General features: G+C 40.2%; 1 protein-coding gene across 4 annotated transcripts in view; it reads right to left on the minus strand.

Moving 5' to 3' along the window:
• LOC135204913 (cullin-2-like) overlaps positions 1-22,122 on the minus strand; it is an 80,906-nt gene extending 58,784 nt beyond the window's left edge. The window contains exons 1-3 of one of the 4 annotated variants that reach the window (XM_064235170.1): positions 22,009-22,122; positions 19,620-19,783; positions 2,461-2,694 (exon numbers count right to left, since the gene is read on the minus strand). In XM_064235170.1, the coding sequence (XP_064091240.1) occupies positions 2,461-2,685 (225 nt within the window). In that variant the 5' untranslated portion in view covers positions 2,686-2,694; positions 19,620-19,783; positions 22,009-22,122. Of the gene's footprint in view, positions 1-2,460; positions 2,695-2,860; positions 3,021-5,364; positions 5,503-19,619; positions 19,784-22,008 lie in introns of those variants that run through there. The other 3 variants (XM_064235172.1, XM_064235169.1, XM_064235171.1) reach the window with 3 other exon arrangements.
• Between the last annotated feature and the right edge of the window lie 1,548 nt (positions 22,123-23,670).

A 23,670-nucleotide genomic window follows, 5' to 3' on the forward strand; every position in this document is an offset into this window, starting at 1 on the left:
ATCAGTGCATGGCCTCCAACTCATCGACACCTGCCGCCAATATGCAGAGGAATTTGATATAATCTACAACGAAACCAAGACCCAGTGCATGTCGCTGCTCCCAAGATCGCTTAAGCATATTGCAGAACCACAAATTTTCCTCGGAAACCATCGGCTGGAATTTGTGCGCGAATTTCCGTATTTGGGTCACATTATTACCGACGACCTAAAAGATACGGCAGACGTTGAACAGAGGCGTCATAAACTATGTGCAACTGGCAACATGATTGCAAGGAGGTTTGCCTTCTGTTACCGAGACGTGAAACTGCTGCTCTTCCGCTCGTACTGCTACAGTATCTATGGGTGTTCCCTCTGGACGAACTATACCCGAGAGACCATGAGACGTATCACTGTTGTGCACAATGACATTCTGAGACGCCTCAAAAGCACTCCACGCTACCACTCCGCCACACAGATGTTCATTGAAAACCACCTGGACAATTTAAAAATCATTGTAAGGCGAACAATGTCCAGCCTGGTAACCTGAGTGAGAAACAGCGGCAACTCGCTCATACAAAGCATCCTAAGGAGTGAAGCAAGAAGATCTAAATTGTGGGAAAGATGGGAAAATGAGGCCTTTGTCCCCTAAAGGACTTAATCTCTATATTAGCAAGATGTCATCTGCAGATTTTGTCATTATTATATTTATTGCTGATATTTTATTTTTTCATTATTTCTGTGATTACTATCAAGTTAAATTTTTTCTTTTTATACATGCAATTTATGTATTTAGCCCTCTGGACCTGACTACTGTAACCACCTAAGGTCTCTAGTTGAAATTTAAGTTATATAATCTGTGCACTAACTGTTATAACTCTCAATGCATTTTTTTTCTCACCAATATTATTACTATTACCAGTATTATGATTACTATCTTTTATGCTACCTCAGCTATTTTGTAGATAAATGCCGATTACTCATTTTTCCTATCATGATGACTCACATATCTAGATTGTGTATGTTACTGTGTATTTTGTATATTCATTGTATATGGCCCTGAACCGAAATAAAGGATATTATTATTATATTAATATTAAAACATACAAATATCACAAGTCTCGGTACGAGAGCACTCATGCCCTCGACACCGAGCACACAATTCATGAGGATCAACCTCAAATAATAATCTGAAGGCCCCACACTTACGGCCCTCCACGCCAGGGCACAATCTGCAGATGACGGGGGGGAAGGGGGGTCTCTCTGGCTCGCGGGAATCCATAATCAATCACCACGAGCAATAACAACAAAAATATACTAAGTACTCACATAATTTTCACTCAAGCACTCAGAATAAGAGAAAGTAAAGAAAATATGCTTCACGATAATGAAGTAAATCCTCAGCATACGACAGAAGCGGGCAGAGCAGCGAACAACACGTCTGACACCAATGGCGGCCGAAAGCAAAAACAAGTGAAGCTTCACCTCCCAGTCGGCCGGGACACCCGACTGCCGGACAAGCAGTTAACTATCGAACCTCCTTGTTCAAAGCTTACGACCGGTTCCAGCTGATTGCATTCCTATTGTTAAAGGACTGATGGTTTGTATTACATATCGGAACAAATCAATTTGTATTTCTCATAGCTAACACACCTGAGGTCTTTACCCTTAGGATAAATCTTCTAGTGCCAGCTGGAAAACTGGTAAATTTAATTTAAAAAAAATTGTATTCGCAAGGAACTATTGGCACCGCCTGATCACAAGGTCTGTGGGATCTCCCACAATGCCTTCGGCATCTGGTGATCACATCAGTTGCTTTTTTACTGCCTTTAAGAGAGGATATGTTCGCACTCATTCCTTTTATAGGCATTTCAGTTTGCATGCTTTTTCTTTCCTTTCTGTTTCAGTGCATGTGATTCCTGTGAGTTTGTACGGTATTGGATATCATGGATCATTTTACTTCACCATACAAGGTTTCTTCGGGATCTCGCACGAAGCAGAGGAAATGTCCGGGTATCAGTGGGTTTCCTTGTCCGAGATTTTTAACATCATTCTGTATGTCGATTTTAGTTAGTGGAATGATGGAGAAACTTTTATGAAAAGGGTCAGTGCAAGAGAAAGGGGACGATGCCATCTTAGGACTGCCAAATGCCTTCATCTTCTTTTGTCTTGCCCAATCGTGATGCTGATCCATGTTTCTCCGCCTTTGCTAAATGAGTGCCTTTGAATATTTCCTAGAAACCTTACAACTAGCAGCAAATTCCACATAATTCCTAACTTAAACCAACCTGTGCTTTGCAATATTAATATTCAAATTAAGATATTTAGAAATGCATCACATCTAAAATTTAGCTAGCTGAGCCAAAAAATAAACGTCGTAATGCAGCTGATAAATACAGAAATCCATTAGTACATTGAAGTGTCCCTGAACTGCATAAAAACTCTCCTGTTAAAAGCAATAATATGAAAAACAGCACAACTCACCTCTGAATAGAGCTCTCTCACGTGATTTTCCAGGAGTTTCTTAGTTTCCGTGTACAGGCGTTCGGCCAGGGGTTCGGGAAAGGCTACGCAGAGGGAATAAACGTCGGAGAACCTCTCGTTCCAGATACTACGTTTGATGGTCTCCATCGTCACTACCTGCTGCACCGTTTCAAGTAGTCCTCCCCAGACTTCGTCAAAATTCACCGCACGAGGCTTTAACGACATTATGTCAGCCTGGGGAGAAAAACACTGTTAAGAACTACTGTAATAACATTTCTCTCCTATTTTGCAATACATACTATGTTCTATAGCTATGCACAGTACTTGTGAAATATAAAATGAAAATAGATAAAACAGCAAAATCTGGTTAATGAAACCTGATATTATAGCATACACATACATTGTACAGTGGGTGTATTCCGAGCAGTGTCTCTCTCGGAGAAAGTTGTACGTCAGTCCGCAGGGACAAATCACCCCGAAGTGTGGTAGTCAAACACGTATGCCACAAAAGGCCAGAGACATGTTTGCCGTCAGTGTCAACCCTAACCTTCACTTAGACAATAACAACAATGAAATGTGTGGTCAGACTGCATCTAAAAATTTTACAGTAAACTGTACTAGCCTATGTGACGAGTAGAGAGATTCGCCAATGGCACACAGAGACACCAAGGTCATTGGAGCCCCAGTGTACATAAAATATTTTCTTTTGGATACGCCCAGATTAGTTCAGAAACTTTGTTAGCTTTTGTAATTGCCATAAGTATAATCTATAAAGGATTGATTAATTACAATCCATTACCAGTGAATTGGTCAATATATTTTTGCCAGTATGTCCAGACAAACTGTGCTTGGTTTTTTGTGACAGCTGAGCAAAAGATTGAGGACACACGTCTACAAATTATTTTACAGTACAGAAACTACTCCATTTATAAGAAAGGTGTTACACACCTCTGAATGGATTTTGCATAAGAGTGAGGCAAGCATTTAGAAAGTATTCATTCAAGTTCCAAGCAAAAGATATATTTTGAACACCACAGATGTGCATTTCAATAAGTATCCTAACCCATTAACTTTATACAAATCTATCTGACTATATTCTCACACACTTTCATTTAAATCACCTGAGAAAGTTATGGCCAAAGCCTAGCCTAATTGTCATCATAAAAACATTCCCACAAGTAGATCAAGCTTGGGTAGGCTAAGCTAAGCCTGGTTAATACTGTGAGTTTGCCTTTACCTGTGACCTAAAAAAGGTGCTCTACAAGGTCAAACCTCAAAAGAGAATTCATAGACTTAAAATAGATTATGTCCTGTAAACACCACTAATCTTATTTTTGATGTTGAAAATGTTGATATTCTTAATAAAATCTCAAAAACTACTTGGAACACATTTTTGAAAAGCTCTAAGTACTAATAAAAAATCTTTTACTGGAATGAACAACTTAAATGGTAATCGACATAGTAATCTGTCCACACAGACTTGAGCATTCATTCCTATCTCCATTTACTTTAGTTTCATTTCCCATCCTCTATTAGTTTTGTAAAATCACATTTTATTCACAATCACAAAATATCATTACTAATAACATCAGTTTTCTTTCTAATCCTCATCAACTTCTCATCAAATGCTTTATAATCTTTTGCATTCACCATGATTTATGTCAGACTTACACCATCTCGTACAATTTATGCATTTTAACATTAATTTTTACTTTAATACACGGCTCGCTTGAACGAATGCCACATTCAGTGCCAGTCCCGCACGCATGAACATTGCTGATGTGAAAAAGGTAAATATCAGAGCAATGGTAAATTTTTCAATGATTTTAGGGTAGAATTAAAGATTACTACTGGCGGACAAATTCCCGCCAGTCACCGAACGATATAGTATTTAACATCTTTTATGTTAATGTTTATGATATTTAGTCATCTATATTTTTTTATTCATCCGAGAGACTTGTAATAAACACGGCGCCCAATTTGCATGTAAATTTAAACCGGTAGTTGCCGAGCTGGCAGGCCGCAGTACTAGCCTACAATTTCACCAAGTTTGGTATGCTTCCCAAATAAAGCCAGTGCAACATTGCAAACCAGTTTTAAGGTAAAGCAATGGTGTTTTAACGTATAAAGTTGAAATTCGTCTCTAATAAGTTTAATCATATCCAAATAGTAATAGATCAAATCCAGTCTGTATACGACAAACGGGTTAGCCTAATCAGTCGTAGCCTGAGTAAAATGAGTTTTCCAGACTTTATTAAATATTTAAGGTCGGTAAAACCACAAAAAGTTAATTATTGCTAAAATCTGACCCCAAAACAACACCATCTTGAGACCTCACCGTGACCCGATTCTCCCTTTGGGGTCAGGGCTGTAAAATGAGTTTCCTGACCATATTGAAATCCTAAGTTAAAAAAGGCATTTTTGTGAATTATTATAGAGTTCTGAACCTCCCCCAAAAAAACCTTGTGACACCCACCCTACTTTCCCTTCGGGGGGTTAGGACCTCCCCCCTCCCACGAGGTTAGCTAAACCCCCTGAAAAACCTCATGACACGAAACATGACATTTGATTCAAATATGTCCCAGAGGAGATGAAGACACGACTCTCCGTGTGTTTTATTCGTTGGGAAACGACGAGGACGCTTCAAAGGGGGGGCGAGGTGCGAGGGGGGAGGGGGGTGGAGGGGGGGGTTTTGGAGAAAATGTTCGGCCCTCGAGTAACAGCTGATTGGGAGATGGGGCCGAGAAATCTCTCTCTCTCTCTTTCTCACACACACTCTCTCTCTCTCTTTCTCTTTCTCTCCCCCACCCGTGTCATATACGCGTGACGCCCCCAATATACTATTTCCCGCCGTAATATACGCAATATACGCCACGTGACACCGTAACAGTTAAGACTTATTACCTTAATACCCTAAATTTCAATAGTATCCGTCATGTAAACAATCTGCGGTAGACCCTCTCTGCGTGACGTTACGTCGCCGCCATTAAAAGTCAGACGTCACATTTAGACCAATACTTTCGATAAAAATGTCTTTTAAAAATATGTATTATGTCTAAAAATGACTTTATATATTAATCATTTGCGTCCGTTTAATTTCCGTCAGCTTCTGTGTTCCCGCTGGAAAATATGTACTTCCTCTCACTTGGCGAATTATATACGGTTTTCAAAGACCACTCAGAATTACGTCGATATTTTATGATTTAATTAAAGTCTAAATAATTATCTAAATCTCGATCATTCACAAAAAAATAATTGTTTAATATTTCAGAGAAATTATTCACCTGGATATTTTAGTATTGTCTCTCTTCATGTCGGGCTAATTTCAATCTTTTTGAATAAAAGGTGACGTGATTTTACTTACTATGCAACTCTTAATATTGTTATATTTAACCGTCTGTCTATTTATCTATCTACCTCTTTATATACTTGCGTCCACTTCACCTTTCACCAATCTACCTTAGTTCTCAAATTACTTTCTCATATATATATATATATATATATATCTATATATATATATATATATATAATATATATATATATATATATATATATATATTTCTTACCAATTCACAGTTGGTTCAGAAGAGTGAAAAATTGGCCAAAATTATTTCAGGCGATAAATGCTTATCTAAATGGTCTACATAGTACATCCACGTAAATACACACACACACACACACACACACACACACACACATATATATATATATATATATATATATATATATATATATATATATATATATATATATATTATATATATATATATATATATATATATATATATATATATATATATATATATATATATATATATATATATATATATATATATATATATATATGATTTGTGTGTGACGAATATAAATATGTCATTTTCATTTAGGTTGACAACAAAAACAGAGATAAACTTAACCTATCTCCTTTTGGAAATTAGGTCATATTGTTTCTTTTTATTGTAGCCTAAAGATAGGTATATCTTTAATTAAATACTTTTGAAATTTGTTCTTTTTCTTTTACTGTGCGGGACTGATACATTAAGGTGATAGACAATGCAACACAATGCTTCATTTTTAACAAGTTGATAAGTATTGATTTTGTAGAATTCTACTCCATTAAGTAAAACCAACTACGTATATAAATCAAAGAACATTTTGGCTGTTTCTTTGACATATATAAGGATCAGCTGAGGCAGTAGCTACTGCCATCATTGCTTGTACCAGATCCTTTTTTTGGTTGGTACACAATAAACCCCATTCAATTTTTTTTTATTATTCCATTTGAAATGGAATGGTATACAGAGTTTAGGCCAAGCACTGGGACCTAAGAGGTTATTCAGTGCTGGAAAGGAATTTGAGAGTAGGTAGGTGTCACAGGAGGAGAACCTCATTTGCACTATGAAATATTTGTTAGGCGAAAGTGGATAGCAAGATGGAAAAAAGGTAAGATAAATGGAGGTACAGTAAAAGGAATGATAGGGCGTTGCAGCTAGGAGCTGCTGGGACGCTGCAAAAGAACCTTTAGTAGTACCTACAGGGCACTTCGTGAGGTGCACTGATGGAGCTACCCTTCATCGTCAAGCGATATCCAATTTGAACAACACACTCAAATACACAACCCCAAGGCTGTAATGCTGACAAACCATACTTGTAAGCATCATAGTTAACTGGATGTAAAGTTTCAATATCATTCTTCTGCATTGGTTTCGCCCCACTTATACTGCATACCATTGAATTGGACGTATTTGTATTAGCACCTCTTCCATCTATTATATTCAATTGCAACTCTAGATAAATTACAAGTATTTTTCTTTCTTCGATTTCAATACTATTGGTTATGAGGGTATTGAATTTTGAGAGTGCGATAAAACCGAGGTGAGGACGGTTTAGAGTTTGTCCAGGTCATCTGTTAAATTTACTGTTAACTGGAAGGGGGGACAAGGGTAACACAGAATAAGTTTCCTTCACATTTCTGGTGGGCTTTTCTGGTATCTTTTCATGTAAGGAGACTTTCCTGGAGGTCCATCAAATCCCCATTAACAAATAAGCTTTCCTTCCACTGACTGTGCTACCAGATGGTTGATTTTTTAGCATACCTTCAGTCTTGTCAACGTGAGCTTCAACTAGCCTCTTACATGTGTGGTCAAGAGCTGCTGGCAAAGTAACCTCAGCACTAGTCTTGGTAAATTCATTGATTCAATTTTTGGGAACACTTTGATTCTGCAAGCCTGAGTTTCTCATAAGAAGGAAATAGCTTGCACTGTGAAGTTTTGCTTGCTAAATTTCTGACTGCCAGGTAACTATGTCTTGTAAGATCTGCTGCAACATAAAGTGGAAGAGCATCATCATCTGATAAACACTTCAGGGTACCGCATGATTTAGATGTCATTTCAATGACTCGATGTAGTATTTTCATAGCTTGAGTGGGAGATGTAATGGTAACCTTTAAAACAGATGCCAAAATGGGATCTTGTTCCAAGTGAGAGCTTTGCAATGCTGCCATTACAAGCTTTCCTGATTCATGTTGCTTTGCCATATCCATCATTAGCTGTCTTCTTGAGCGTTCATTCACTTCATCACAGGATTTTCTCTCACGTCCTCCGACGTGTCGTCCCTGATAATCTTCAAAGGTTTGCCTCAGGGTCTGTTGAAGTGAATACAAAACCTGTGTCCAGATATTTTGCCTCTTGAATTAGAAATCTTCGATGTACAGAGGGGTTTCTTGACATTGTCCAATATTTCATCAGATATGTCGATATCTAGATCTTTTAAGGTCTGTTAAAGTACATCTTTCCAATCTCCTTACTACGTTTGAAGTGACAACCTAGCTCCCCAGCATTTGTCCATGCTGTAAAAATCTTTATCTTTTCAACTCGGAACTCCATAACTGAATCAGTTACGGTACAAGATGTCGTGTTAGCTTAACTGTAGTAGTCACTCATATAAAACGGGAAAGTAGTAAAGGAATACATAACACTCTTCTGAAGGGGAGGATTAATAACTGGCTGTAATTGAAACAAAAAAAAATTGCTATTAACAACTGCCAGATAACCTGTTTATATGGCGTTATGCGTCTGGCTGTCACTGGTGCATTCACTTAGTTAAAAGAATTTGTTCAGATTCAAATATGTAGGGGTGCATGAAAGCAGCAAATTTTTTTTTTAAAACATGTTAAATAGACATTATATTTTAGAGGATAAGTGGTTTTAAGGTGTTGAATTGTTTTGCCGAAGACTTAGTAATGAAATTAAAAGAACAAAAATTAATGTTCCTTAATTTTGTATATGCAACAAGGTATAACGATAAAAAAGAAACTTAATGTTATCCATGACAAAAACTAAGTAGATCAGAAATCTCCCAAGTAAGTGATAAGTAAGTGATATGATTACAATACTAAATGTACTTTGAAAATGTACCGATCTTGGAACCATGAATATTTTCTAGAAACCTTACTGCTATCAATAATTCCAAATAGTTCCTAGCCAAAACTAACCTGTACCTAAACTTGACATTAAATTTTGGGAGTTTATGTAAAAATGTATGACATCTTAAATGGCACCAGAACAAATAATAATCGTAATATTGCAGCTGATAGGTACAGAAGTCCAAATGATAAATTAAGAGAAAGTAACGAATTATACTAGCTTTCACCTCACCTCATTCCTGTTACAGAATCACAATACATTCCTATCATAAACAATTTCAAATACTGTGGATATCAATAATGACCTTCTACAAGTACTACTGGTATTTGGAGGCTTAACTAAGACCTCATAGAGATATATACGTCTTGCAGGTGATATGGGAATGGAATGCAATGTAAAATGGGGCCATTCAGTACTGAAAGGGACTCTGAGAGTAACAGGAGGGAAACAAACCTCACAGTTGCACTATGAAACAATTGTTAGAAGAGGGTGGAAGATAAGATGGAAGAAAGAGAATATGAACAGAGGTATAGCAAAAGGAATGGAAGGGGTTGCAGATAGGGGCCAAAAGGATGCTGTAAAGAACTTTATGTAGTATCTACACTGCACCCCATGAGGTGCACTGAAAGCTCTACCCACCTAAAGGGTGCAGGTGTTACAGGTGAGAAAGAAAGAGCCTAAAATTAAGTAAAATAAATATACGAAAAGTAAATACCTAGTACCTAGGCAAAGGCATGTGTATTGGAAGGGAGTTCCCCAATGATCAGGTGTATGCCATCACATATTCAAGTACAGGAGCAAGGCTGGTCATATTACTGACTCACAAGCAGTTGTAGGTTCATTCAATCTAGGCTGGAAACTGCACCAAAAGCAATGAAGCAAGTGGTGATAGTCTGTAAGGATGGCTTTAGGACTATGAAGTGACTCAGATGAAGAGGAAATGCATGTGTTAGTTACCAAGAGGCAATGATGAATATAGAGGAAGGTAAATTGATATTCCTGAGTTAGTAGGGTTTTTGTACCTGTGACACTCTACATTCACTTGCTTTAACACGATGGCTGTGGCCACAGCATAATCTTGTACTCTTCTCTTGATAGAACTGGATAACAGGGGATTTAATGGAACGACCTTGTGGTAAGGGTGTAAGAATACTATCACCTTAGGTCCTGCATGTCATAAAAGGCAACTAAAAGGACACCTGCTGCCTTGCAGTCTTACTTTTGAGTAAAAGGCTAGAGCCATCACCAATAACTGTGGAATTTTAGTCAAAGGCTAGACCCACCGCCAATAACTGTGGTTGATGACAGCAAGGGCGTGTGGCCATAAAAACCCCATTGCCAAGCAATATACCATGACTGATATTGTAAGGAATATGATTTGGAGAGAAGAGGTTTGTAAGATTATTTTCTCACAAAAATCTGTCCTAAATTTTACGCATTTACTAAACGGCTTCGCTCCACTATGAATCCGCATATGATCTGTGAGCTCATTTCTAGAGAATGTTTCCAAAACACCTGCAACAAAAAGGCTTTACTTAAGTGTGAAAATGTCTTAAATATTCAGCTTCCTTTTCTCCTAGTGAATTTATATCACTTGCAGGTAAATTAAATTGCATGAATATATATTTCCCCTCACTTTTACCAACCTTGGAAAATACCTCTTTGCTTCCACAAATGAATCCAAGGAGAAAGTTACTGGTAAAACCTACTTCCAAGCAATGACTAAGTCTTGCCACCACTTGAGATCTGACAAGACCCCTTTTGACAATATCAAATGGTCCTCTGGACCATTTAATACTATAGTGAGTTGTAGCTGCGCAGACCTCAAAGAAAAGTGAGCATGAGGGACTAGCTTTCTAAGGATGTTAGAGGCCCTGTTATGTTAGTTTCAACCATATCCTAATTATCAGCAAAAGAACGTCTATAAGTGACTATGGCCACAAGTAGCCTGACTGATTTCTTGCAGAGGGCATCCATCTAGACCTTTGTCCTTGGCTTAAGCAAAAGGCACAGGCAGTACCATGCCTGTGCTGGAATTAACCAAAACTGGGACATTCCAAATCAGTACTTAGCCTGCAGAGTCAGTCTCATGCATGGCAATATGATATTGTTAGTATACAATAAAGTTTTGTACATACTTACCCGGCAGATATATACTTAGCTTATGTCTCTGACGTCCCGACAGAATTCAAAACTCGCGGCACACGCTACAGGTAGGTCAGGTGATCACCCTCTCCCGCCGCTGGGTGGCGGGAATAGGAACCATTCCCGTTTTCAGACCAGATTTTTCTCTTACGCCTATCTCCTGAGGGGAGGATGGGTGGGCCATTCATCGTATATATCTGCCGGGTAAGTATGTACAAAACTTTATTGTATACTAACAATATCATTTTTGTACATGCAACTTCCCCGGCAGATATATACTTAGTTGATTGACACCCTTGGTGGCGGGTAAGAGATAGTCACTCAATATAAATAACAATAAAAACAGGGAAACAACATCTGTTGTAGGTCATATATATAAATTTATTAAAACCTTGGTTCCTACCTTATTGGGCAGAAGACTCATGATTACTGTCTATGAGTCTGCTTGCCTGAAGAGTTTCAGTGGGGATGAGACCTGACACTGATAGCTCTTCTGGATCGTGTCAATGGGGGCGAGCCCGCTTACTTGACAGAGCCTTGTCTTGGATCATACCAATGGGGGCTGGCCCACTTACATGGTAGAGCCTTCACCTTTGTCGTATCAACGGGGACTAACCCTTCTACATGACAGAGCCTAGGTCCAAATCACTAACAAGGAGCACGAAAAACCAATCCCGACCACCTGACCACACTACATTTGTTAACACTACGATTTGAAAGGAGCATTCCAAGACTCCTTCCAATCGACCATAAAAACACAACACCAAAAAACGTTTAAAAATACTAACTTAACTAACTATAAAGGATTAGGTTTTCAGCTCCTTGCCCCAGCAACGAATCCGCAGACACGAACGGTCTGAGAGAGAAGCACTTGTCATAAGTGACTCGCACGTCTCTTAAGTAATTTGATGTCAAAAACCGAATTGCACCTCCAATAGGTGGATTCGACAAGAGTCTGTATCGACATATTCCTATGATACGCTAAAGAGGTAGCTACAGCTCTGACCTCATGTGCTTTGACTCTTAGAAGCCTTAAATGTTCCTCTTCACAGGAAGCATGCGCTTCTTTGATAACGTCTTTAATAAAATACGCTTGAGCATTCTTAGAAATCATCCTCTTAGGATTTCTTACGGAACACCGCCAAAGGCTATCTACATTTCCACCAAGTAGCTTCTTCCTCTCTAGGTAGAACTTGAGGATCCTGACTGGGCACAATGTCCTCTCTAAGTCTCTCCCTACCAAAGAGGACAGTCCCTTAATCTCAAAAGTCCTTGGCCATGGTTTAGAAGGATTTTCGTTCTTTTGCTAAAAACAGGGGATTAAAGGAGCATACTGCAGAATCTTCCTTAAAGCCCACAGTTCCTTCTAAAGCCTGAAGTTCACTAACTCTCTTAGCAGAGGCTAGTGCAAAGAGAAAGAGGAGACTTTCTAGTCAAGTCTCTGAATGAGGAATTTTGAGGAGGTTCGAATTTCTCGGACATTAAATATCTAAGGACCACATCCAGGTTCCAACTAGGTGGTCTTATAGTCTTGGCCTTCGAGGTTTCAAAGGACCTTAACAAGTCATGCAGATCCTTGTCTTCCGATATTAAGGCCTCTATGTCTAAAAACAGATGAGAGCATGCTTTTATATCCCCTTATTGTGGTAACGGCCAGATTGCATTTCTCCCTCAAATAAAGGAGAAAATCCGCTATTTCATTTACAGAGGTACTGGAAGAGGATACTTTCTGGGACTTGGCCCATCTTCGGAACACCTCCCACTTCGACTGGTACACGCGAAGAGTTGAAGGTCTTCTGGCTCTAGCAATTGCCTTTGCAGCCTTGCGTGAAAACCCCCTCGCTCTGACGAGTCCTTCGACAGTCTGAAGGCAGTCAGACTGAGAGCGGGAGGTTTTTGTGGTATCTGTCGAAGTGGGGCTGTCTGAGAAGATCCTTCCGCAGTGGAAGGGCCCTCGGGAAATCTATCATCCATTCCTAGTAACCTCTGTGTACCATTCTTGGGCTGGCCAGAATGGGGCGATGAGGGTCAGTTTGGTTCCCTCCGTCGAAACGAACTTCCTTACCACCTCTCCTATTATCTTGAAAGGAGGAAAAGCGTACCCGTCGATCCCCTTCCAATCCAGAAGGAGACCGTCCACTGCAACTGCCTTTGGATCTGAAATCGGAGAGCAGTAGTTCTCCAACCTCGCATTCCAATTCGTTGCGAACAGGTCGATATTGGGTCTCCCCCAGAGGTCCCAAATCTCGTCGCACACTTCTGAATGCAGAGTCCATTCCGTGGAAAGGACCTGATCTCTTCTGCTCAGAAGATCTGCTCTCACGTTCTTCTCCCCCTGGATGAACCTGGTTAGAAGAGTTATTCGCCGTTCCTCGGTCCAAAGAAGAAGCTCCTTTGCTTTCTCGAACAGGGAGAAGGAGTGAGTCCCTCCCTGTTTCCTTATATAGGCTAGAGCTGTCGTGTTGTCCGAATTCACTTGCAACACGGAACCCAATACTTGAGGTTCGAAGTGAAACGAGAGCTAGATGGACTGCTGCCAGTTCCTTCTTGTTGATATGCCAGGACACCTGTTCCCCATTCCAGGTGCCTGACACTTCTCTCGAGCCTAGAGTCGCTCCCCATTCCTTTTTCCGAGGCGTCTGTGAATAACACTAGGCGAGGGCTCGACAACTGAAGGAGAGCCCTTGATTCAATCTGTTTGGCTCTAACCACCAACTGAGGTCCTTTTTTATGCTCTTTCGAGAGCTGAAAGGAGTCCGAAAGCTCTTGGTGCTTCTGATCCCCCATTTCTCTCTGAGGAAGAATTGTAGGGGTCTTAAGTGTAGCCTCCCTAGAGAAACGAACTGTTCCAACGAGGAAAGGGTCCCCAGAAGACTCATCCATTCCCTCGCGGAACATTGTTCTTTCTCTAGGAAGGTCGTCACTTTCTGTAAACATCTCTCCTGTCGTTCCTTTGATGGATACACACGAAAAACCCCGAGAATCCATCAGAATCCCCAGATAGACAATGCTTTGCTGGGGATTCATCTGGACTTCCCGAGGTTTAGTAACAGTCCCAAGGACTGAACTAGATCCAGTGTTAATTTCAAGTCCTCCAGACAACGATCTTTTGATTGGGCCCTGATCAGCCAATCGTCGAGATACAACGAGATTCTTACTCCTTCGATATGAAGCCAATGAGCGACATTCCTCATAAGACCCGTTGAACACCTGAGGGCCGTGGCAAGACCGAAGCATAGGGCTCGAAATTGAAAAACTTTGCCCTGTACCATTGAATCTTAGGTACCTCCTGGACGAGGGATGGGATAGGTACATGAAAATAGGCATCCTGAAGGTCCAGGGACACCATCCAATCCCCTGGACGAAGCACTGCAAGAACGGAGGAAGTCGTCTCCATCGTGAACTTCGTTTTTACAACGAAGCAATTCAGGGCACTTACGTCCAGGACTGGTCTCCACTCTCCTGATGCTTTTGGTACAAGAAAAAGACGGTTGTAGAACCCTGGAGATTGAACCCTTTCTATCGCCTCTTTGTCCATCATTTCTTCTACTAGTTGAAGCAGGGCCTGGTTCTTTAAAGAATCTCGGTATCTTGCTGTTAACTCCCTTGGAGTTGTTGTTAAGGGAGGCTTCTCCCTGAAGGGGATAAGGTATCCTCTCTCGAGGATAGAGAGGGACCAGTTGTCCGCCCCTCTCTGAGCCCAGACTTTCGCAAACTTCAGCAGTCTGGCTCCTACTGTAGTCTGGAGGACTACTTTCTCATTGTGGTTTAGGGAAGGGCTTACGTGCTGATCTTCCTCTCTTACCGGTCTCCTACTCCTAAGAGAGGGTCTAGCCGTCGTTCTCCCTCGAAAGGGTTGCTGAAAAGCAGGCTTCTCTCTTTTAGCCAAAGGTACTGCTGGTTTTAGTCTTTTCGCCGACTGCGCAAGCAGATCCTGAGTAGCCTTTCCGGATAAAGACTTAGATATATCTCCTCACTGTCTCTTGTGGAAACAGGTGACTAGACAGGGGCGAATAAAGCAGGGAGGATCTCTATAGAGGAGACACCGATTTCGTCAAAAAAGAACTGTAGACAGATCTCTTTTTAAGGACTGCCGATCCAAAGAGAGAAGCCACCTCCGTAGATCCATCCATCAAGGCCTTATCCAGGCAAGAAAGTACACTTGTTAAAACTTCCATCGAAACAAAGTCTGGATCCTGTGCTCTCTTAGCAAGGGCTCCCAAGGCCCAATCCATAAAATTAAAGACCTCAAGTGTGCGAAATAGACCCTTAAGTAAATGGTCCATTTCGCACATTCCCCATGAGGCCTTTGCCGAATGAAGAGAGCGTCTTCTAGACGAATCCACTAACGCTGAAAAATCAGCATCAGCTGAAGAAGGGAGGCCCAATCCCATTGGCTCTTTCGTGTCATACCAGACACCTGGCTTACCTGCCAACTTCGAAGGAGGGCAGGAAAAAACCGTCTTGCCCGCTTCTTTTTTTAGAGAGGAGCCAGTTCTCCAAGCTCTTGATGGCTTTCTTCATCGAAAGGGTCGGATTCATTTTCACGAACGAAGAGGACTTGGAAAGTTTAGTGCTTGAAAGCAGTGATCCCGGCGAAGGAGGATCTGCAGGACGAAGAGAGTCACCGAACTCTTGAAGAAGCAGGGCTGCCAGTCTCTTGTAATCGGAGACGACCGCATCTACAGGAAGTTCCTCCTCAGATACCTCTTCAAAGGTAGCATTAGGAGAAGAATGCCTCTTCGGAGAAGGAGTCCTAGAAGGAGAAGCGCTCTTTTCCTTCGAAGGAAGTTTGGTAGAGGCAGGAAGTTCTTGCTGCCTGAGAGGGGAAGAGCTCGCATCTTTACAGGAAACTCTATAAGGAGTAGGGCGAGAATCCCGTAACAGGCTTTTTCCAGGCTCTTGGCGCCTGTGAGGAGAGGCGCTAGCGTTCCATCGGTAGCGTCTATCAGGCGCTACACGCCTTGGGGTAGAAAAACGTCTGCTCTCATCCTGGCTCCTGCCAGGAGAGGGGTTTACTTCCTTCCGAATGTTCTCGTAAGAAGGCAAACTCGTAACTCCTAAGGAAAGCCTAACAGGAGTAGAGCGTAGAGAACCCATCCTGCTCTTTTCAGGCTCCTGGCGTCTGCGTGGAGAGGCGCTAGCGTCCCGTTCTGGGCGTCTGGAAGGAGTAAAACGCCTGTTTGAAGAATACCTTCTAACATCACGATGGCGCCTGCTAGGAGAGTACGCTAAATCTCTCCGAGAACGTCTGGGGGGCGAGACTTCTTCTTCTCTCTCTCTGCGTCCCCGTGAATAACGGAGATTATCTTGTTCCTTAAGATAGCAAGGAGAGGCGCTTGTATCTCTCAGACAACGCCTATAAGGAGAAGAACATTCTTTACTCCTACGAAAGGATCGACTATCCTTGTCAGGAGAGGGGCTTGCGCCCTTATTCGGGCGTCTAGACGAATGCGGGATCCTACTAGAAGAAGCTCTTCTGGTCGGAGTAGTAGATCGTTCTCGAAAGGGAGAGGCGTATCGTAACGGCCTTGTTGGGGAGTAGCGCCTTCCAGGAGAGAGACGCCTACCAGAGTCCGAACGCCGACTTGACGACCGTCTCTTAAGAGAGCTCTTTACTGGAAGAGAGACGTCCTTCCTGCGAGAAGGCTCCTTAGACAGCGAGCCTACTAACAAGGATAGCTGCTCCTGCATCCTACCAAGAACTTCTTGTAGAAGTACGAATTCCTTCCAGAGAAGAAACAGGAGACTTCATCGCTCTCTTCTTCTGAGCGGGAGAATACTCCGGAAAAGGCTCTGGACTGGAGTCTAATGCGTCTCCTGCAGGCGCCCCCTTCCAGGCTCTCTTTCAGAGGGCGCGACTTAGACGCGGAGCTCCATCCGCGTCTTGGAGAAGTAGAATCCGAGTCGGACAAACACTTCCTAGGACGCTTTGTCTATAGCTGTCCAACGGCAGCCTGGACGAGCCTACAGGGCCTGCCGAATGGGACGCCTGACCGTTGGGAATACTCTACATCCCCCTTGCGGCTTTCGACATTCCTCCTCCTTGGTCATGGGAGTCTGAAAGAGGTCTAGGCCTAGAGCAATGCGGAGTCGGTCAGACGCCCCCTCCACTACACTGGGGACACTGTACACTTCACTGCACACTTCACTCTTACCTTCCATTTCTCGTAATTGCCTTTGCAATTTACGGATCGACGCTTCCATTGCAGCTTTCTCCGATCGAGACGAATCTACGATTTCGCTGCGGGGGGAAGGAGCTGAACTTGCGTTAGCAGTAGGAGAAATTACATTAGAAATAGAAAGATTGTCCTGATCCAAAGAGCAGGACCTACTTGAACCTTTAGCAGCTTTCCTAATTCTATCTTTCTCCAACTTATTTACATACGCAGTCAAACTCTTCCATTGAACTTCAGTCAAACTCAAACATTCGTCACATGTGTTACTAACTGAGCATTCATTCCCCCTACATTTAACACAAATAGTGTGAGGGTCCACCGCCGCTTTCGGCAGTCTCACCTTACATCCTTCTTTCACACAAACCCTAAAACGAGTTTCAGGCACAACATCAGCCATAATGAAGAATCCTAAGCAAATCCAAATAACGGTCCAAATCAGCGTATACCAAAGCCAAAGAAAGAATACTTCACCAAACAATCCTTAGCAAAGCAAGCAGAATTCCGTGCAGGAGAACTAACAACGATGTTGTCAGCACCGGCGACAGAAAAAATCTGGTCTGAAAACGGGAATGGTTCCTATTCCCGCCACCCAGCGGCGGGAGAGGGTGATCACCTGACCTACCTGTAGCGTGTGCCGCGAGTTTTGAATTCTGTCGGGACGTCAGAGACATAAGCTAAGTATATATCTGCCGGGGAAGTTGCATGTACAAAACATCATGGTACATGGGGGAGGTACCCTCTAGGGTGGTCTCAGTAGTACTGTGGACAAGGTATTTGTCACGTGCATGTCTATGGACCTCCCAGGTTGGTTCCAAAGAACTGGGAGAGTCTGAAACCAAGGGAATGCAGGCTATCTGTCATACCGCCAGACAGGTACAAGCAGGAAGGGAAGAGTACAGGTTGATGCTTGACCTAGAAGACTGATAAGGTGACTAAGAATGAGCAGCTAGTGGACCACAGATTGAGTCATCTGCCCTGACAAAGTTTACTTTTTCCCATGAATGGAAAAGGGGTCTGATATACCTCTTCAAAGAAAAACAACAGCCATGTGAAGACAAGGGATTTCTTAAGGCAGGCAGACTTCTGGGTCCTCTTCCTATGATTCTTACGGTCCACAGACCAAGATGACAAGGAGGAGAGCGAAATGAAGGCAGAATAGGTCCATGGGGTTGCAGTTCAGTCATCATGTGACCTCAACATGTAACCACCTCACACTGTGCACGGGGAAAAGAGGTGCACACTATCACAACAGTTGAAGTGGGGATCATAGATAGTGACATGGAGAAAAGCTGGAGAGAATGGAGGTGTAATGCCCCTCAAAGACACAGACAGTGCCTTCCTCCACCTGAACCCATGCTTCTTCTACTGGACACTAGACAGGTAGCCGAGAGGCAGAATCAGGGCTAAGAGAGGACATGAACCTCAAACATACATTCACACTCTGATCAACTCCACTGACCACTAGTGGGGGATCATCAGGCACCACCAGTTTTACAACCAAATTCATATAAACAAGCCAAGGTCATCAACCAGTCAAACCAAGAAGTACTCTGCAGCTTCAACAACAGCCATGCTGGTGAGGAACCCAAGAAGTCTGTTTAACTAAGTGGCTGGAGGAAAAGTGAAACTTAATTAAGTGAGTGGATGGTTTCTTATTCCTAAACTCTCATTCATCCACTATAAATTGACTAGCCAACCATCAAGCTTCAACAATTAAGCTATCATTTAATGATATTAATCTACATAAAAGACAGGTTTAAGTCTTGTAGGAACAGTGATTTTATCATTTACGCATGAATTCTTTATCTATACCTAATTATAATTATTCTGAAAATACATAAAAAGGGTAAACACTAAACAGTACAGTTTCTAAATAACAAACTCTTTGGCCTGATTACATCATTGAAAATGTAATGTAAACAAAAAGTAGAAAATACAGCGATGGGAAATGTCTATCAGGCCAAAGGTGGCAAAGCTAAAACACTGTCAAATTAAACATCTGTCAGGCAAATGTCTAGGAACCTGCAATTGGCTCACTTCACATACAAGCATGATGCTATTTACATAAGGCTTTCATTTGCTCATCTTATGAATGTATAACTGATCTCTTTTAGAAGTCTCAATAAATAATAATTACTTACACTGTCTATAATTACTTGTTTGCTTTTGTTTTTGTTTGTATGGTATTTTTACGTTGCATGGAGCCCGTGGTTATTCGGCAACGGGGCCAACGGCTTTACGTGACTTCCATACCACGTCATGAGTGAACATCTATAACCAGAAATACACACCTCTCACACAACAGTGGAATGCCCGAGAATCGAATTCGCGGCCACTGAGGTGGTATGCCAACACCATACTAACCACGCCACTGAGGCGCTTCTATAATAACTAATTTCAAAATGCTTACCTAACCAATAACTTGACAGCTGTACTGATAACATACATCCAGTAGGCTTCAATATGCCAAGAGATGGGCTAACACAAAGTCTTAATAGCTGATTCACTTCAGAACTCTTTTAATTAGACTTACAACTTGTAAATGAGGGTTGACAGCAGTTACATGTCACATATCTGTAAAATAGTTAAGATAAATCTTGTGCACAATCAATCCTACAAATGTTTCTTGTAAAGATTTTCCAAGCCAAAAGATGTGACTGCTTTCTTAAGAGAAAAGTCTCAGCTATACAATACCGTTGGAAGTATTAGCAATATTCTTTGTATTTGTCTTGAATGGATGAGAAAAAGCCTCTGTATAAAGCCAAGTTTAAGTGAATAAATATAAGACAGGAGCTTTAGACCATCACTTAAGGTCCTCTTCAGCTATACTAAACATTAAATGAAAAGTTTACGAGGAAATAAAAGTAAAAATACATAATTTTAAAAGAGCAACTGAAATGAAAACTGTCAGACTCGGGGTCTTCCATGTGTATCACAAATCTAAAAGGCATCTTCCTGTTGTAAAAGTGATGTTTAGTACAGCTGAAGAGGACCTTAGTGAAAGTTGGGAGCTCCAGTTTCATATTCATTCATTGGAACTTGGTTTTATATTGTAGTTTTTTCTTAGACCCATAGAATTCTGCAATCACACTCATAACAATAATAATAATAATAATAATGGCAGTTTCCACCCCAAACCAAGATAAGGCTCTGCAAACCATTTAAACCAATATAAACAGTTCAAGAATAAAAATGCAAACCGTAAGTTCATTTAAATGACAATATACGAGAAATAGCATCACTAATAATATCAAATTATTCTCAAAACTTAAATAACTGAAGTTACTTCTCCATTAAGTTATGCATACTTGCTTTTAGACAGCAGTTAACACTGAAACGTATTCATTTTATGTATTTTCATCTGTAATACTATTGCACATTCAGGAAAATCTGTATTTTTCCTATACAGGCAATCCCTGGGTTACGACGGGTTTGGCTTACGACGTTCCAAGGTTAAGGCACTTTTCGATTATATTCATCAGAAATTATTTCCAAGGTTACGACGCATGATCCAGGGTTACAGCACCTACAACGCTCATCTAGCACAAGAAATATGACACCAAAAATTCAAAATAATCAATATTTGAAGGTTTTTTTATGAAAAATGCAATAGGAATGCAGTTTACAAAGTTTTTAATGCACCCAAAGCATTAAAAGTAAGGTTTTCTTAGGATTTTTGACCATGTTCCAGCTTACGACGATTTTTGGCTTACGACGTGTCTCAAGAACGGAACCCCCGTCGTAACCCGGGGACAGCCTGTATTACAAACCTTAGATTTTTTACAGATGTGGTACCCTCTGTGAAAGCTGGCTCAGCTGATGCAGTTCGGTAACAAAGTAGCTAGAATTGGAACTGGAATATAAAATTAAGGCCAAGCGCTGGGACCTATGATGGTCATTCTGTGCTGAAGGGGAAATTAACAATTAAAAGGTCTGAAAGATGTAACAGGAGGAAAACCTCAAAGCAGTTACACTATGAAGCAATTGTTAGGAGAGGGTGGATCACAAGATGGAGGAAAAAGAATATGAAAAGTTACAGTAAAAGGAATGAAAGGAGTTGCAAATAAGAGGCCAAACGGACACTGTAAAGAACATTCAGTAATGCCTACAGTGCACTGCATGAGGCACACTGATGGTATTAACCCCACAGGTTAACAAAGTGGTTAACTAACGACAACCAATACAGAATGCATCTAAACGGCAAAGCGACTGGGGAAAGAGTGGACACCGTTTAGGCTTACCGAGCGAATGGGTCTCCCCCCACTCATCTGTGGCCAGTCGCAAACTTAAACTAAGCTCCGGTGACCAAACCAGCTTTCACCGTTACCTAGTACCTATAATACCTAAGTAGCCTAAGTATGAAAGACATATAGGTTAGGACCCTCATAGGAACAACCGTAAGATCTCATTTAAATTTAAATCAAGATTGAAAATATAATATAGATTATAATTTAATATACCTATAATTTAAGTTACAAATTAAGCAATTACAAATCGTGACAATTTTACATCAGTAACCTAAAATAGTTAGGTAGCTACTAGTAGGCCTAATCTAGGTATCTAGCTATTTGAGTTATTCTAATGTGAAATATTAAATAATAACTATTTAATTACATAATTTCTTACGATAGTCTAACCTAATTAGCTTTACTAGGTTAATTAACATAGGTTAAATACGTGAACAAGAAATTAGTTACTAGGTATATGTAGAATAGCTATTAATATAGGCTAACAAAAGCTTCAGAAACCTACTCAACCTTAATTCATTATTAAAATTACCTTAATTATACAAAAATTACCTTAAAAATGACTCATTATAAGTGTCATACTACTTCATTTAGGCTAGTATCCATGTCACGTGTAATTAAGACGACCTGTCATTTGAACGAGTAAATAGTAATTTTAATAGTAGTAGTAGTAATTGGTAGGCGTTGGTATTGTAACGACTCACCCTAAGGTCCCATACGAAAATAACTATATTTCTTCTTCTCGGCTTTATATTGATGTATATATTGACGATAAATGTAGTTATAGAGGAAACACGTCTATAAGAGAATAATAGATATAATAACAATATCAGTTATGATAAATTATGACGGATTTAGAAGAATGAATAATAATCATCTTTTTCAATAACTCATTTATCAACGGCTTAGAAAATTGTCAAGTGATTGTTTCTGTGGCTTTTTTTGATGGAAAAATAATGTTGAGTATTCTATAAATAATGTATATTAGTTATCATTATATCACTATTTCCTCGGAAAAATGTTTGTGTGTGTGAGTGTATTTCATACTTTGTATTCTATAAACAATGTGTATTACTTATCATTATATCACTATTTCCTCTTAAATAAGAAAAATCTAACACTTATATTCAATATATAGTAACTCATACGAAACAAAACAAGCAAACAAACACAAACACACATACACACGTAAAATATCGGTCTAGGGGCATTTCATCACCATTCGTCTTCATCAATTTAAAAAAAAATTCTACCCTTAATATATGGCTTTTTTTGTAACTTGTGAGGCTTTTATATATTATAAGGTTGTGTATTATGCTGCTCCCGGTAAAAATTATTTAGCAAGGCCTACAGGTGCTGCCTGTAAATTGTCTTAAATCGTAGATTTTGTTCAAAACTAAGCAACCATACCAGAGGACTAATAGCACAGTCCCCCCTCCAAATATGTGTCGTGGTAAAAATAAATGAATAAATAATTTAATAAAATTAATTATATGTTATCAATTGAAGTCTACTACTAAATAAACACACACACACACACGCTCTCTCTCTCTCTCTCTCTCTTCTCTCTCTCTCTCTCTCTCTCTCTCTCTCTCTCTGTCTTCGCTAGTCCTAGTAGGCCTATTCAAATAAGTAAAGTGGCTTCTTATAATATCGGAAACAAAGAACTAGGCCTACGTCAAGAGTCAGTCTTATCTTTACAGACATTCAGTCTAGGTCTAATTTAATTTTTATATATATTATAATCCTCCTGAGGTGTACATTACAATAAATACAAGACATTAGTCTGATAATTGACAAAGCAACAATTCCTCGATTTTTACAACAAAAAGACGTTTGGATTACACCCCAATGAAGAATATACCTTTGAAAAATACATACATGCATTTATTTGACTTTACCAAATTCATAGTTCATATACCCAAAATGAATTATATATGGAAATTAGTGTTCCTACTCTCACAGCGTCCTTTACTTATTATAGACATTGAAGTAGATTTACCTCGATATCTAAGTATTATGAATTTTAAGGTAATGTTGTAAATTAATGTCGGGTTTACAAAGAAACTGGTCTAGCGCATTATAGGCCTATACTACTTGGCAGAAGAAATGATGTCACTCAAAGAGGATTATAGTAAAAATCATTTTTTTTTTTATTGAAATATGAACATTGTCTTGAATATGTCAGGAGGACTTCCAGAATTAAGTAGTAAA

The sequence above is a fragment of the Macrobrachium nipponense genome, chromosome 47, assembly GCF_015104395.2.
Source record: "Macrobrachium nipponense isolate FS-2020 chromosome 47, ASM1510439v2, whole genome shotgun sequence".
Taxonomy (NCBI): domain Eukaryota; kingdom Metazoa; phylum Arthropoda; class Malacostraca; order Decapoda; family Palaemonidae; genus Macrobrachium; species Macrobrachium nipponense.